Here is a 17,429-nt window from a genome sequence, read left to right as displayed (position 1 = left end):
GAAAAATAAATAACCTTACCTGTTCCGTGTGTCTGGGTTGCTGCAGGCAGAGCAGTCCAGCTCAGGAGACGAGGAGTCTCTGCTGTCCTCCAGCATGTCATCAGGCAGGTCAGTGAGCAGCTTGTGGAGCTAGAGAAGAAGAAACAACACGTCATCAGGCAGGTCAGTGAGCAGCTTGTGGAGCTAGAGAAGAAGAAACAACACGTCATCAGGCAGGTCAGTGAGCAGCTAGAGAGGAAACACAACAAGTGGACTCACTGTGCGGTAGTTACCTTGGTTACTGAGTTATACAATGACGCAGTCTAGGAAAATAGTGGGGGCAACCGCTCAAACAGTTCAACTAATTCCCTCGGCCAGGAGTTATAGAAAAACTGGAGAATGATCACAGGACTGCTTAAAAGATAGGTATTTATTTCTAAACAAACAAATACCAATTTTTAAAGTGCATCTTTCCTCCAAAATCCAACATGTGAAAATCATTTTTCCATTTTCACTGTAGTCATTTCTGATTTGACACAAACTGCATGAAGCAAATAACCTCCAGCGTTGAGGGGCAAACAAGCCAGCGCTGAGGGACAAACAAGCCAGCATTGAGGGACAAACAAGCCAGCGCTGAGGGACAAAACAAGCCAGCGCTGAGGGACAAAACAAGCCAGCGCTGAGGGACAAAACAAGCCAGCGCTGAGGGACAAAACAAGCCAGCGCTGAGGGACAAAACAAGCCAGCGCTGAGGGACAAAACAAGCCAGCGCTGAGGGACAAAACAAGCCAGCGCTGAGGGACAAAACAAGCCAGCGCTGAGGGACAAAACAAGCCAGCGTTGAGGGACAAAACAAGCCAGCGTTGAGGGACAAACAAGCCAGCGCTGAGGGACAAAACAAGCCAGCGCTGAGGGACAAAACAAGCCAGCGTTGAGGAAAAAACAAGCCAGCGCTGAGGGACAAACAAGCCAGCGCTGAGGGACAAACAAGCCAGCGCTGAGGGACAAACAAGCCAGCGCTGAGGGACAAACAAGCCAGCGCTGAGGACAAACAAGCCAGCGCTGAGGGACAACAAGCCAGCGCTGAGGACAAAACAAGCCAGCGCTGAGGACAAAACAAGCCAGCGCTGAGGGACAAAACAAGCCAGCGCTGAGGGACAAAACAAGCCAGCGCTGAGGGACAAACAAGCCAGCGCTGAGGGACAAACAAGCCAGCGTTGAGGGACAAACAAGCCAGCGCTGAGGGACAAAACAAGCCAGCGCTGAGGGACAAAACAAGCCAGCGCTGAGGGACAAAACAAGCCAGCGCTGAGGGACAAAACAAGCCAGCGCTGAGGGACAACAAGCCAGCGCTCATCAGCCAGGCTGAGGGACAACAAGCCAGCGCTGAGGGACAACAAGCCAGCGCTGAGGGACAACAAGCCAGCGCTGAGGGACAACAAGCCAGCGCTGAGGGACAACAAGCCAGCGCTGAGGGACAAAACAAGCCAGCGCTGAGGGACAACAAGCCAGCGTTGAGGGACAAACAAGCCAGCGCTGAGGACAAACAAGCCAGCGCTGAGGGACAAACAAGCCAGCGCTGAGTGGGGACAACAAGCCAGCGCTGAGGGACAACAAGCCAGCGCTGAGGGACAACAAGCCAGCGCTGAGGGACAAAACAAGCCAGCGCTGAGGACAAAACAAGCCAGCGCTGAGGACAAAACAAGCCAGCGCTGAGGGACAAAACAAGCCAGCGCTGAGGACAAAACAAGCCAGCGCTGAGGGACAAAACAAGCCAGCGCTGAGGGACAAACAAGCCAGCGTTGAGGGACAAACAAGCCAGCGCTGAGGGACAACAAGCCAGCGTTGAGGGACAAACAAGCCAGCGTTGAGGGACAAACAAGCCAGCGTTGAGGACAAAACAAGCCAGCGTTGAGGGACAAAACAAGCCAGCGCTGAGGACAAAACAAGCCAGCGTTGAGGACAAACAAGCCAGCGTTGAGGGACAAAACAAGCCAGCGTTGAGGGACAAAACAAGCCAGCGTTGAGGGACAAACAAGCCAGCGCTGAGGGACAAACAAGCCAGCGCTGAGGGACAAACAAGCCAGCGTTGAGGGACAAACAAGCCAGCGTTGAGGGACAAACAAGCCAGCGTTGAGGGACAAACAAGCCAGCGCTGAGGACAAACAAGCCAGCGCTGAGGGACAAAACAAGCCAGCGCTGAGGGACAAAACAAGCCAGCGTTGAGGGACAAAACAAGCCAGCGTTGAGGGACAAAACAAGCCAGCGTTGAGGGACAAAACAAGCCAGCGTTGAGGGACAAAACAAGCCAGCGCTGAGGGACAAAACAAGCCAGCGTTGAGGGACAAACAAGCCAGCGCTGAGGGACAAACAAGCCAGCGCTGAGGGACAAACAAGCCAGCGTTGAGGGACAAACAAGCCAGCGTTGAGGGACAAACAAGCCAGCGTTGAGGGACAAACAAGCCAGCGTTGAGGGACAAACAAGCCAGCGCTGAGGGACAAACAAGCCAGCGCTGAGGGACAAAACAAGCCAGCGCTGAGGGACAAAACAAGCCAGCGCTGAGGGACAAAACAAGCCAGCGTTGAGGGACAAAACAAGCCAGCGTTGAGGGACAAAACAAGCCAGCGTTGAGGGACAAAACAAGCCAGCGTTGAGGACAAAACAAGCCAGCGTTGAGGGACAAAACAAGCCAGCGCTGAGGACAAAACAAGCCAGCGCTGAGGGACAAAACAAGCCAGCGCTGAGGGACAAAACAAGCCAGCGCTGAGGGACAAAACAAGCCAGCGCTGAGGGACAAAACAAGCCAGCGCTGAGGGACAAAACAAGCCAGCGCTGAGGGACAAAACAAGCCAGCGCTGAGGGACAAAACAAGCCAGCGCTGAGGGACAAAACAAGCCAGCGCTGAGGGACAAAACAAGCCAGCGCTGAGGGACAAAACAAGCCAGCGTTGAGGACAAAACAAGCCAGCGTTGAGGGACAAAACAAGCCAGCGTTGAGGGACAAAACAAGCCAGCGTTGAGGACAAAACAAGCCAGCGCTGAGGGACAAACAAGCCAGCGCTGAGGACAAAACAAGCCAGCGCTGAGGGACAAAACAAGCCAGCGCTGAGGACAAAACAAGCCAGCGCTGAGGACAAAACAAGCCAGCGCTGAGGACAAAACAAGCCAGCGCTGAGGACAAAACAAGCCAGCGCTGAGGGACAAAACAAGCCAGCTGAGGACAAAACAAGCCAGCGCTGAGGGACAAAACAAGCCAGCGCTGAGGGACAAAACAAGCCAGCGCTTTGAGGGAAACCAAGCCAGCGCTTTGAGGGAAACCAAGCCAGCGCTGAGGGAAACCAAGCCAGCGCTGAGGGAAACCAAGCCAGCGCTGAGGGAAACCAAGCCAGCGCTGAGGGAAACCAAGCCAGCGCTGAGGGAAACCATGCCAGCGCTTTGAGGGAAACCAAGCCAGCGCTTTGAGGGAAACCAAGCCAGCGCTTTGAGGGAAACCAAGCCAGCGCTGAGGGAAACCAAGCCAGCGCTGAGGGAAACCAAGCCAGCGCTGAGGGAAACCAAGCCAGCGCTGAGGGAAACCAAGCCAGCGCTTTGAGGGAAACCAAGCCAGCGCTTTGAGGGAAACCAAGCCAGCGCTTTGAGGGAAACCAAGCCAGCGCTGAGGGAAACCAAGCCAGCGTATTGAGGGAAACCAAGCCAGCGTATTGAGGGAAACCAAGCCAGCGCATTGAGGGAAACCAAGCCAGCGCATTGAGGGAAACCAAGCCAGCGCTGAGGGAAACCAAGCCAGCGCTTTGAGGGAAACCAAGCCAGCGCTTTGAGGGAAACCAAGCCAGCGCTTTGAGGGAAACCAAGCCAGCGCTGAGGGAAAACAAGCCAGCGCTGAGGAAAAGCTTAGCTCCTCCTCACCTAATGTCCAACAGCAACTCTTCACTAAGTCAGGCGTCACGCCCAGGCGAACAGACACCCAAGACAGGTTTCCCTGACAGCCATCAACATAAATACACGTGCCCTACACTACCGAGAGCGACAGCCCTGAGTGAAGAGTAAAGGCTGAAAACGCACCCTATTACCTTTAGTTAACTTCCTTTCTGACCAGCCATGCTCAAATGTAATGCACATACTATACAGGAAATAGGGTAGACTGTAGCCTGTAGTAGACTGTAGCCTGAAGTAGACTCTAGCCTGAAGTAGACTCTAGCCTGAAGTAGACTCTAGCCTGAAGTAGACTCTAGCCTGAAGTAGACTCTAGCCTGAAGTAGACTCTAGCCTGAAGTAGACTCTAGCCTGAAGTAGACTGTAGCCTGTAGTAGACTCTAGCCTGAAGTAGCCTGTAGCCTGAAGTAGACTGTAGCCTGAAGTAGACTGTAGCCTGTAGTAGACTGTAGTAGCCTGTTGTAACCTGTAGTAGCCTGTAGTAGACTGTAGCCTGTAGTAGACTGTAGCAGACTGTAGTAGACTGTAGCAGACTGTAGCCTGTAGTAGACTCTAGCCTGAAGTAGACTCTAGCCTGAAGTAGACTCTAGCCTGAAGTAGACTCTAGCCTGAAGTAGACTGTAGCCTGAAGTAGACTGTAGCCTGAAGTAGCATGCAGCCTGAAGTAGCCTGCAGCCTGAAGTAGCCTGCAGCCTGAAGTAGCATGCAGCCTGAAGTAGCCTGCAGCCTGAAGTAGCCTGCAGCCTGAAGTAGCCTGAGTGAAGGGAAGAGGAAAAGGCAGAGACAGCTACTTACTTCCCATAAGGACTGTTGGATGTTCCTCACATTTTCCACCGTGTCCTCAATCATAGGACGCATTTCCCCAACCAGAGCAGAACTCACTAAAATGTCCCACTCGGGGAGTCATCAACAGAAGTGAGGAAACACATTAACTTCAGCTCCTGAGCCACATGATTCCAGTCTGGTGTCGCCACACAGAGGATCATTCTTGTGTGACGATGAAACATTCTAAGGCAATGCGGCCAGACATGTTCTAGGCTAGCCTTGTGTTCCCAGTCAGTCGGCTCTATTGTTGGTTCTCACACGCATCATACAGCCTGGTTAACTGGAGCAGACCCAACATTTTTCACATGACTGACTTTGCGCATAACAGCCTCAGCATACACGCAAAAATGTAGTCAGTTCTCTGTAGAATAAATCCATTTTTTTTAAACGCAATGTTAATCCAATGATAATCCAGTCAGGGTTTCAATAATCCAGCCATGCTTGATCTAGTCTGGTAAAATGCAACTCTAATGTTTTATAATCCATAGAGTGAGCGGTCTGGTATAGTCAAATCTAGTTGAACGCAACCCTGCTCCAGCTTCACTCTACTGAGAGTGTGAGAGAGACAAACAGAGATATTATGATGTTTAACTTAATAAAAAAAAGAGAAAATACAGAGCAGAATTAGCCTCACTATGACAACAGGCTGACAGCCTTTTACTGGCCAGCCTGGGTCAATAATATCCCAGCACAGCACAGGTAACAGGTTCAGGGTTGAACAGAGCAGAGCTAGCCTCACTATGACAACAGGCTGACAGCCTTTCACCTGCCTGCCTGGGTCAATAATATCCCAGCACAGCACAGGTAACAGGTTCAGGGTTGAACAGAGCAGAGCTAGCCTCACTATGACAACAGGCTGACAGCCTTTCACCTGCCTGCCTGGGTCAATAATATCCCAGCACAGCACAGGTAACAGGTTCAGGGTTGAACAGAGCAGATGGCTGAGAGGTGAGTAACACACCGAGCATGCCTACATCTGATTGGAGCAGGCAGTATGTTAGAAATACAAAGAAAACGCCAGGCTACATCCTAAAGGCTTACCCTCCTCAAGGTTCCCACTGAACAGATACCCTCCTCAAGGTTCCCACTGTACAGATACCCTCCTCAAGGTTCCCACTGACCCACTGTACAAAACAACTACTAAAGAGTGGGCAGTGTAACCATTCAGATCACATAGAAGATTTCTGCCTAAAAATACCACAATATTAGAGATGACACATTTGCCGGATGAGAAGACCGACCCAGACCCTCTTCGGTAAATCTGACCCAGACCCTCTTCGGTAAATCTGACCCAGACCCTCTTCACTAAATCTGAAAGAACATGTCTATCATAAAAATAAAATGTACTTTAAAATTAGACATTTCACTGTCTATGCTCAACCTTGGCAAAGCCTGTGTTTTCCAAAGAAGCGTTTATTAACATCCCTTCAGATGAGCCCTGACTAACGTGGTTACTAAATATGCTGATTAAGTGCGTCGGCATAGCTACTGTTTTTCGGTGTCCACATCACTAAGAATCTATCATGGTCCACAGCACAGACACACACCAACACAGTCCTGAAGTGAGCACGACAACACCTCTTCCACACTCAGGAGGCTGAAAAGATTTGGCATGGGCACTCAGATCCTCAAAAACGTTCTACAGCTGCCGGACTTACAGAAAACGTTTGACCTCTGTCATTGCCAACAAAGGGTATATGACAAAGTATTGAGAAACTTTTGTTGTTATTGACCAAATACTTATTTTCCACCATAATTTGCAAATACATTCATTATAAATCCTACAATGTGATTTTCTGGATTTTTTTTATTTTTATTTTGTCTGTCATAGTTGAAGTGTACCTATGATGAAAATTACAGGCCTCTCATCTTTTTAAGTGGGAGAACTTGCACAATTGGTGGCTGAATAAATACTTTTTTGCCCCACTGTGTGTGTGTGTGTGTGTGTGTGTATATATATTGTAATAATGACAATTACAACAATACTGAATGAACACTCTTATTTAAACTAATACATAAATAAAATATATTTAGTCTCATAAATAGTGAAACATGTTTTTTTATGTTTAAATAACACAAAGACAGTGTTGGAGAAGTAAAAGTGCAATATGTGCCATGTAAAAAATCTAACGTTTAAGTTCCTCGCTCAGAACATGAGAACATAAAAAAGCTGGTGGTTCCTTTTGACATGAGACTTCAATATTCCCAGGTAAGAAGTTTTAGGTTGTAGTTATTATAGGAATATTTCCCTCTATACCATTTGTATTTCATATACCTTTGACTATTGAATGTTCTTATAGGCACTATAGTATTGCCATCCTAATCTCGGGAGTTGATAGGCTTGAATTCATAAACAGCACTGTGCTTCAAGTATTGCGAAGAGCTGTTGGCAAACGCAGGAAAGTGCTGTTTGATTGAATGTTTACGAGCCTGCTGCTGCCTACCACCACTCAGTCAGACTGCTATATCAAATCAGACTGAATTATAATATAATAAACACACAGAAATACGAGCCTTGGGTCATTAATGTGGTCAAATCCGGAAACTAACATCTCGAAGACAAAATGTTTATTATTTCAGTGAAATATGTAACCGTTCTGTATTTTATCTAACGGGTGGCATCCCTAAGTCTAATATTGCTGTTACATTGCACAACCTTCAATGTTATGTCATAATTATGTAAAATTATCCTCGTGGAGTGCAATGTAATCGGTGCCCAAAAATGCCGATTGTTATGAAAACTTGAAACTCGGCCCTGCCGATTAATCGGTCGACCTCTAATTACTTGAACTCTGTGGAGCATTTATTTGGGCTGCAATTCCTGACATGCAGTTAACTCTAATGAACTTATCCTCTGCAGCAGAGTTAACTCTGGGTCTTCCTTTCCTGTGGCGGTCCTCATGAGAGCCAGTTTCATCATAGCGTTTGATGGTTTTTGCGACTGCACTTAAAGAAACTTTCAAAGTTGTTGAAATTTTCCAGATTGACCATGTCTTAAAGTAATGATGGACTGTTGTTTCTCTTCGCTTATTTGAGCTGTTCTTACCATAATATGGACTTGGCTTTTTACCAAATAGGGTTATCTTCTGTATAACAACCCTACCTTGTCACAACACAACTGATTGGCTCAAACGCATTAAGAAGGAAAGAAATTCCCCAAATTAACAAGGCACATCTGTTAATTGAAACGCATTCCAGGTGACTACCTCATGAAGCTGGTTGAGAGAATGCCAAGAGCGTGCAATGCTGTCTTCAATGCAAAAGGTGGCTACTTAGAAGAATCTCAAATAGAAAATATATTTAGATTTGTTTAACACTTTTTTTGTGGTTACTACATGATTCCATGTGTCATTTCATAGTTTTGACTTCACTATTATTCTACAATGTAGTAAAAATTGAATAAGAGTTAGGTGTCCAAACTCTGTATACAGTACCAGTCAAAGGTTTGGACACACCTACTCATTCACTACACTTCGATAAATAAGATCACCATGATCAAGAACAGATCAAATAAGGTTGACTGAATAATCTGCTTCCTACTCCAAGGATTCAATAATCTTAGCTAGACAAGGAAGCCTTGAAATGGGCCGATAATTATAAATATCACTACTATCCCAGCCCTTACGGGAGCGGCAACACAAGAGCTGATGTCTACTATCTGCAAAAACACTCTGAATTGAGGTCACACTGAAACCATTGTCAGACAACATAACAGCAACACTGTTTCATAGGCACATGATACATTTCTGATCCACTACCCTAGCAACAAGCAAGTTTATCAACAACAAAAAAACAGTCTGTGTGTTAGAGAGAGAATGACAAGAGTATTTCGTACCTCTTGCTCTCGGGCATAGTCCTCTGGGTCGTATTCCTCCTCCTCATGTTGAGTTTGCAGAGCAGCACTATCAAAGTCGATGGACATGATGATCAGTACTAATACTGAGAGAAGACCTGAGAAAGCACAAGAGAGCGCAGATGTTCATGACGTGGCTGTGTATTTGATTGACAGTGAGGGCGGAGGGCTCACGCAAACCACACACCTCGTATCAGAAACATTGTCATTATGTCTTTAGTACAACTCAAAACAACACCGAGCTAACTAACGTTAGTCAATTAGTTAGCTGTAACGTTAGCTAGAAGAAGAAACTGTTCGTTCGAAGAGTGATCAAAACAGTCAACTCACTGATCACCTTACCTTGTGATTTGAAGTACAAGTGGATATCCGATGATAAATGTTGTCAGCGAGGACCCCCCCCCCCCAAAAAAAAAAAAAAAAAAAAAATCAAATGTAAAACGTTACAAACCAGCAGATGCACATTATGCTGGGCAATGAATGATCGGACTGGTTAGCTAACATTAGCTAGCTAACATAGCAACCATTTACCAGAAAACAAACAAAGCATCGAACGACTGGCATGACGGGCACAGCTACCTAATAACGTACTAGTCTGACAAGAGTACAGTTTCGTTAACAGTTGCTACTCAGAACAAAACGTCTGCGTATATTTCCTAAACAACTAAAGTTAGGTTTTCTGTCTGGCTAATAATAGTAATGAACTTCCTGTGTTACGACTCGCCGCTCCGTTGAAAGCTCGCGCGCCCAAACAGCGGCATAAACTCTCCGTCGCTGATTGGTGAATTCAACACGCGTCATCAAACGACCCCTCCCCCCCCCACCAATGGCCATGCTGCAACACAGATGGGTTGTTGTTGCGGACAACCAAATCACCAACCTGGAAGTGAAAATAGTGGAAATAATAGAGATGGTTGCTGATGTATGATATTTACAGAATATGAGTTACCTCCACGTGATATGCAAAAAAATATGTAAAAAAATATTTAAGAAGTGACACCATAGGAAGGTACAATTTGTTGTTTATTATTCATTAATAAAACAGAAAAGCTCAAATTGTTCAACAACAGTGTCAAAACAACATACCATATGAAACATGGACCTACATTGATGAAATACTGTATAGAGAGCGCTGGCTATTTTACAGAAAAGGGCATGCAGATTTTGACATGCTCAACAATAATATTAGAAATAATTTGGTGTTTTCACATTTCCATGGAAGGCGGTAATATAGTGGGAGAACAGACATGTCCTTTCCCTATAAGAAATGTACATAAGTGGGATTTTACAATCCTCTATCTGTACAATGGCCATCGTTTTCTAATATAAGTCGGTTGGTTTTAGGCCACAAGGTCCGAGTTCCCAGACACAGATTACGCAGAGTCCAACACCTAAACCCTAAAAAGCATTCTCATTGAGCATGCTTCTAAATCCAGGACTAGGATTTATCTGTGCCCAGGAAACTGGCCCAAGGCCATGAAACACAAGCTGGCAACTGGCACCCCTGATCTCCATCTTAAATGATCAGTCACATAATAAGTGACAGTACATTGGCCATTGGAAGCTTTGAACATCATCAATCCTACAGATGACAATAATGAATGGAGCCTACTGCTACTGTAACCCGAGATGAATTGGGTTAATTCTTTCCTTCAAGTTGAAATACCCTCACCATCGAATTGTTAACTTTTCAATTACACTACTGACTACTCTGATTAGGCCAGTTTGCTGACGATGGCCTGGTTGAGAGTATTCAGCTGATTCGTCCATTTATCTAAAGCCATGTATCGGGCTCCATTCCTCTTCTGGTGATCCAGCTCCAACAGTTGGTTGACTTGGTCGATGCGGCCGTTGATCGTGCTGACAGGTAGAGGAAGAAAAGTTCAATAGAAGGTCAATGATGGTAAACTCACAAAACTGTGGTGCATTATTGTTTTATTTAACCTTTATTTAAGTCAGTTAAGAAGAAATTGTTATTTACAATGACGGCCTACCCCGGCCAAGCCCTAACGATGCTGAGCCAATTGTGCGCCTGGTGTCTTAGACCGCTGAACCAGGGTCTGTAGTGACACCTCTAAGCACTAAGATGTGGTGTCTTAGACCGCTGAACCAGGGTCTGTAGTGACGCCTCTAAGCACTAAGATGTGGTGTCTTAGACCGCTGAACCAGGGTCTGTAGTGACGCCTCTAAGCACTAAGATGTGGTGTCTTAGACCGCTGAACCAGGGTCTGTAGTGACGCCTCTAAGCACTAAGATGCAGTGCCTTTAGACCGCTGAACCAGGGTCTGTAGTGACGCCTCTAGCACTAAGATGTGGTGTCTTAGACCGCTGAACCAGGGTCTGTAGTGACGCCTCTAGCACTAAGATGTGGTGTCTTAGACCGCCGAACCAGGGTCTGTAGTGACGCCTCTAGCACTAAGATGTGGTGTCTTAGACCGCCGAACCAGGGTCTGTAGTGACGCCTCTAAGCACTAAGATGTGGTGTCTTAGACCGCTGAACCAGGGTCTGTAGTGACGCCTCTAAGCACTAAGATGTGGTGTCTTAGACCGCTGAACCAGGGTCTGTAGTGACGCCTCTAAGCACTGAGATGTGGTGTCTTAAACCGCTGAACCAGGGTCTGTAGTGACGCCTCTAAGCACTGAGATGCAGTGCCTTTAGACCGCTAAGCCACAATGATGTAACGACATGCAATTTACCTGTCTAGAATGCACTGAACAAGAAGGCTTTCCACATCGCAGACATCAATGTTCAATTCCTGAAAAGAGACAAAAATGTTATAATGACCTTCAAAATTTAGAGAAAATATTTGCTTTTTCAACAACAACAAAAATGTTATAATGACCTTCAAAATTTAGAGAAAATATTTGCTTTTTCAACAACAACAACAAAAATGCCAGATCTTTGTAGTGATCTTACCTTGGAAATAAAAGGTATGTGTATTCTCGTGTAAGGCTTAATTAATTTGACGAGCACTTGTGTTCTTATGTTTCGTAATAACTCTGAAAGACAAAAGCAAGGAAATAAATTATTATGAAGAAGGAATTTTCAGTAACACATTTGAGCTGTTCTTGCCAGAGTAGCCTAGTGGTTCGAGCGTTGGACTAGTAACCGAAAGGTTGCAAGATCAAACCCCCGAGCGGACATGGTACAAATCTGTCGTTCTGCCCCTGAACAGGCAGTTAACCCACTGTTCATAGGCCGTCATTGAAAATAAGAATTTGTTCTTATTAACTGACTTGCCTAGTTAAATAAAGGTAAAATAAATAAAACATGCCACCCAGGCATAAGGATTTTTAACTTGCTTATATAAACATGTTACTACTTAATAATATGTTGTTGTTTTTTGTTGTGATGAAGTAACATTAACCAAATAAATCAGTCTGAAAGTGACGTCTAGACCATACCTTCTATATGTTCCCTTATGAACGGATCATCCATTATGTTACTGTGATTGGTCTTCAGGATCTTCTCAAACTCTGTGATGTCATTGTTCTGGTAGGAACTAGAGGGGGAGTGGTGGAAGGGGGGGGGCAAAATAGAACATTGGTTTCCATTCAGTAATCAGACCATGTTCATACAGCATAGTGTGTAGACAGACAGTGTGTAGACAGACAGTGTGTAGACAGACAGTGTGTAGACAGACAGTGTGTAGACAAACTTACCCCAGAAAGGTTAGATTGTAATAGTGAATGAGATGCAGTCTTACCTGACCAAGTTTGTCATTGCAAGAATGTCTGGATCATTTTTATAGGGTTTAGCCTAAGATAAACAAATGTCAGCTTGAGTAAAGGATACTCAAACTTTATGAAAAGATGCACCAATACAACACACACACATCACTAAATCACTCAAATATTAATTAATTTACTTAATTTGCAGGTTATAATATTGTGACAGGGCCCTCCGTTTTAAATCTAGGTCTGGGAAACCATCCCTAAGAGAGATTTATCGCTTATCACAAATGAGACCTTTCATACCTCCTGTGAGTCGAACGGGTTGATTCCAGACTTCATCAACATGTTGGCCAACACCAGGTACTTCAGACAGGTGGTCCGTCGAGGACTCCCTGATTCATCGTAGTTCTTAAACGCCTCGAAGAAGTCTGTGTGAGCCTTCTCAAACTCCCCTTCTCGCAAATGCATTTTCCCTCCACACTCTTGAGAAAACAAAAACAAGAGAGAGACCAAACACTGTCAGGAATCATTTCCTAGAAAATCCTCCATGGTCCTGAAAAAGGTTCCTCTGTACATGCCTCCTACCTAAAGAAAAATAAATACATTAGAGGACTCGGTCAGAGGGGAGGGACCTTGGGTGGAGCAGTTGCCGTACAACCGTAAGGCTCTCCAGAGGGTAGTGAGGTCTGCACAACGCATCACCGGGGGCAAACTACCTGCCCTCCAGGACACCTACACCACCCGATGTTACAGGAAGGCCATAAAGATCATCAAGGACAGCAACCACCCGAGCCACTGCCGGTTCACCCCGCTATCATCCAGAAGTCGAGGTCAGTACAGGTGCATCAAAGCTGGGACCGAGAGACTGAAAAACAGCTTCTATCTCAAGGCCATCAGACTGTTAAACAGCCACCACTAACATTGAGTGGCTGCTGCCAACACACTGACTCAACTCAAGCCACTTTAATAATGGGAATTGATGGGAAATGTAAAATATATCACTAGCCACTTTAAACAATGCTACCTAATCTAATGTTTACATACCCTACATTATTCATCTCATATATATATATATCTATATACTGTACTCTATATCATCTACTGCATCTTTATGTAATACATGTATCACTAGCCACTTTAACTATGCCACTTTGTTTACATACTCATCTCATATGTATATACTGCACTCAATACCATCTACTGTATCTTGCCTATGCCGCTCTGTACCATCACTCATTCATATATCTTTATGTACATATTCTTTATCCCCTTACACTTGTGTCTATAAGGTAGTAGTTTTGGAATTGTTAGCTAGATTACTTGTTGGTTATTACTGCATTGTCGGAACTAGAAGCACAAGTATTTCGCTACACTCGCACTAACATCTGCTAACCATGTGTATGTGACAAATAAAATGTGATTTGATTTGAGATGTGTCTACCTCTGATGACTCCCATGATGAGAGGGTGAGGGATGGCAGACTTGATGTGTAGAGACTGTTCATACAGCGCCTTCAGCTTCTTGTTGTTCTTCTGGGCCGTATACATCTGGATCTCCAGAGCATAGATCTCCAAGAGCTGGGTGCCTTTCTTCAGGTCATCCTCACCGTCATCCGTCTATACACCAAGGCAGAACATGTGACAAATACTAATCACCAAGACAGAACATGGGACAAACACTAAATCATCCATCTATACATCAAGACAGAACAAATACTAGAGATATAATTCCACAGACACTTCAGGAGGAACAGGAAATTCTAGATTTCCACAATGGTTCCACAGCTATACTTGCCCAGCCCCAGATCTGTTTGTGCTGTCTTGCCTCCTGTGGTCATGACAACAGCTATAGAAGTTGTCTATATGTAACGGATGTGAAACGGCTAGCTTAGTTAGCTGTGCGCGCTAAATAGCGTTTCAATCGGTGACATCACTTGCTCTGAGACCTTGAAGTAGTAGTTCCCCTTGGTCTGCAAGGGCCGCGGCTTTTGTGGAGCGATGGGTAACGATGCTTCGGAGGGTGACTGTTGTTGATGTGTGTAGAGGGTCCCTGGTTCGCGCCCGGGTATGGGCGAGGGGACCGTCTAAAGTTATACTGTTACATATACAGCGCAAACAGAACTCGGACCAGGCTACAATGATACAATACAGTTCCAATCTACTGTCACTAAGAACACACAAGTATGTTTTTCATTATGATGTTATAATGCTGAATTAGATTTGGTGGTAAAACCTCTGTGAAAACCTCTGATTGCATTGATGAGGAGTGTTTCTTCACCTGACAGGACTGGTGCAACTGCCTCAGGATCTTCTGAAGCTTACCATACTCTTCTCTCTCCAGGTACAACTTCCCAAGCTAAACAACAGACAGGACAAACCAAGGAGGAAATCAAATCACACAAGTATCAAAGTCAGTGTCTCCATATAAATTATATGCCACTCGCCACATATGTTTTTGCGTTGTATAAAATGTTAATTATGATATTGTGGATGGAATTAATGACACATGTAAAAGTTTTATATATATTTTTTTTTAATCTTTAAAATGAATCATACCTTAGTGTTGGTTTTAAACCAAAGCCTGTCATTTTTGGCATCCTTTAATGCATCCAATGTGGTTTCATAAAACTCTTGCAGCAAGTCCATCTTAAAAAGAAATGTAGAAGTATTTGCCTCCTCTTCAAACATTCAGTTTGTTTGGACTTTCCAAAATTGTACAGCTCAGATGATCACAGAATCAACATCGTTTATTGATAATTTGATGCTGCAAACAATACCTGCTTAGACGTAGAGATGTAATCCAGGATGGAGTTGATGGATTTCTCTGAGTAGTTTCGTGTAACTGCACTCCGAATGTATGTTAACAGCTGCTTGTACCTGTTCATCATTTCAGGGAAATTCGTCTGGGGGGGGGGGTTACAAATGAAATAAATGTCATTCAAAATACAATTTTTATGCTCCCATAATATGGCATTTCTTTTCCAAAATATTATCACATTTGATCAGAGATGTCACATAAAGTAGGCTGTTCATATTTATGAATACCTAGGCTACTCCTACAGAAATGCCTGTCAGACAATAGTTGTAGGTAGCCTACATGTAATATTTCAGAGACTATTTTTTTGGAGACTTGTGAGAGTAATGTCTAATGCTTACCAGTTTGAAATTCATCTTAATCATCTGTTTGAGAGCTTTGAACCCCCATTCTCCTTTCTCACCCTCTAGCTCCAAGACCTGGGGTTCAAAAAGACGCATTTAATAAATGGCCAGCCATTGACGTGGTGTGTATATGTGTGTGTGTGTGTGTGTGTGTGTGTGTGTGTGTGTGTGATAACTAACCTTCTGGAAGCTGATGAGAGCTGCTTTGGGGTCATCCTCCTTCAGGGCCTTTGAATTGTAGTATTGATTCTCTAAATCAACATTGGGCTCAGAGTTGCTGTCCTCTGAGTACTCCTGAAATCACACAGTTCGTCATCAATGCAGTTTACAAGATCAACACCCACTGGTTGTGTTGACATTCAGCTAGCCAGCTCGCTAGCTCATGATGATGTGTGTTGTTTTTGCTATGGTGATTTGTAAAGCAAACAGCTGGATCATATAACGGTGCAAACGGTATAGCAGCAGTATCATTACAGACAAAGCTAGCTAACTAACTAGGCAATTGAGCTGTCAATGATACGAGCACCGATAACAGATAACAGTAACGTAGCTGAGAGTAATACGGTAGCTAGCTAAAGTTAGCGAAGTGGAATGTTTACGCTGGTTAATCTAGCTAGCTAAATACGTTGTATATGGTAATCAGCTACAATATCCATATATATTTACTTCGGAGGAGTTTACCAGATCATAATCCTCTTCATCGTCGCACATGAAGTCATCTTCCATATCAGACATCTTGACTACGAAGCTAACTCGACAGCAAACTTGCTAATGGTACAAGCGTAGGTGTATCGCTGGAGTGACTCTTTTAATAGGAGTGTGGAGAGAAGTAAAGGGAGCATTGCTGGGAGGATCATGCCGTCCAGCGGTGGGCAGCAGTGAGTCGCAGTTTGTTCCAGCTCCAACCTTATCCGCCACCGATATGCCCTTTCTGCGCAGCGTGAATCGTGATTCCTATGAACTGGAACCCTTTCTTATACTCTTCCGTATTGTTACGTTTCGTTACAATTATTTTTTATTTTTATTATTATTTTTTTTTTTTTTCACATTTATTTAACCAGGTAGACTAATTTGCGAACAAGTTCTCATTTACAATTGCGACCTGGCCAAGATAAAGCAAAGTAGTTTGACACATACAACAACACAGAGTTACACATGAAGTAAAACAAACATACAGTCAATAATAGAGTAGAAAAAAATAAGTCTATATACGATGTGAGCAAATGAGGTGAGATAAAGGAGGTAAAAGCAAAAACAAGGCCATGGTGGCAAAGTAAATACAATATAGCAAGTTAAACACTGGAATGGTAGATTTGCAGTGGAAGAATATGAAAAGTAGAAATAGAAATAATGGGGTGCAAAGGAGCTAAATAAATAAATACAGTAGGGGAAGAGGTAGTTGTTTGGGCTAAATTATAGATGGCTAATATATGTTAACACCTGGTCAAGAAACAGTTTTTTGTTTAACTGAAAGTGTTTGAGGTTTTGGTTTTGGTAGGAAGAGCTGGTCGTAGATCAGCAGTACAAAAATATCCAGGACCCGTGTATATAAGTCAGCAGATAAACACAGCAAAAAAAAGAAACGTCCCCTTTTTCAGGACCCTGTCTTTCAAAGATAAATCGTACAAATCCAAATAACTTCACAGATTGTCATTGTAAAGGGTTTAAACACTGTTTCCCATGCTTGTTCAATGAACCATAAACAATTAAAGAACACACACCTGTGGAACGGTCATTAAGACACTAACAACTTACAGACAGGAGGCAATTAAGGTCACAGTTATGAAAACTTAGAACACTAAAGAGGCCTTTCTACTGACTGAAAAACACCAAAAGAAAGATGCCCAGGGTCTCTGCTCATCTGCGTGAACGTGCCTTAGGCTGCAGATGAGGACTGCAGATGTGGCCAGGGTAATACATTGCAATGTCTGTGAGACGCCTAAGACAGCACTACAGGGAGACAGGACGGACAGCTGATCATCCTCACAGTGGCAGACCACGTGTAA

General features: G+C 44.4%; 2 protein-coding genes across 5 annotated transcripts in view; both read right to left on the bottom strand.

Moving 5' to 3' along the window:
- cep152 (centrosomal protein 152) overlaps positions 1-9,007 on the bottom strand; it is a 49,478-nt gene extending 40,471 nt beyond the window's left edge. The window contains exons 1-3 of the mRNA XM_052481118.1: positions 8,933-9,007; positions 8,573-8,688; positions 20-129 (exon numbers count right to left, since the gene is read on the bottom strand). Coding sequence (XP_052337078.1) covers positions 20-129; positions 8,573-8,659 — 197 coding nt within the window. The 5' untranslated portion in view covers positions 8,660-8,688; positions 8,933-9,007. The remainder of the gene's footprint in view (positions 1-19; positions 130-8,572; positions 8,689-8,932) is intronic.
- Positions 9,008-9,595: 588 nt separating this feature from the next.
- Positions 9,596-16,370, bottom strand: LOC118371262 (COP9 signalosome complex subunit 2). Of its 4 annotated transcripts, none has more exons than XM_052480864.1 (13): positions 16,090-16,370; positions 15,604-15,717; positions 15,421-15,498; positions 15,042-15,167; positions 14,821-14,910; positions 14,498-14,620; positions 13,707-13,881; positions 12,569-12,747; positions 12,298-12,350; positions 11,996-12,093; positions 11,508-11,590; positions 11,288-11,346; positions 9,596-10,450 (listed from the first exon to the last, which is right to left on the bottom strand). In XM_052480864.1, the coding sequence occupies exons 1-13, from the start codon at positions 16,156-16,158 to the stop codon at positions 10,306-10,308; spliced, it is 1,392 nt and encodes a 463-aa protein (XP_052336824.1). In that variant the 5' UTR covers positions 16,159-16,370; the 3' UTR covers positions 9,596-10,305. The 4 variants fall into 4 exon arrangements, with proteins under 4 accessions (XP_052336824.1, XP_052336825.1, XP_052336826.1 ...); XM_052480865.1 differs by having other exon boundaries at positions 16,105-16,370; XM_052480866.1 differs by having other exon boundaries at positions 14,543-14,620; positions 16,090-16,368.
- Between the last annotated feature and the right edge of the window lie 1,059 nt (positions 16,371-17,429).

Source organism: Oncorhynchus keta, chromosome 26 (assembly GCF_023373465.1).
Source record: "Oncorhynchus keta strain PuntledgeMale-10-30-2019 chromosome 26, Oket_V2, whole genome shotgun sequence".
NCBI classification, from domain to species: Eukaryota; Metazoa; Chordata; class Actinopteri; order Salmoniformes; family Salmonidae; genus Oncorhynchus; species Oncorhynchus keta.
Note: the sequence above shows the minus strand (reverse complement) of the source record. Positions and strands in the feature narration are given on the sequence as shown.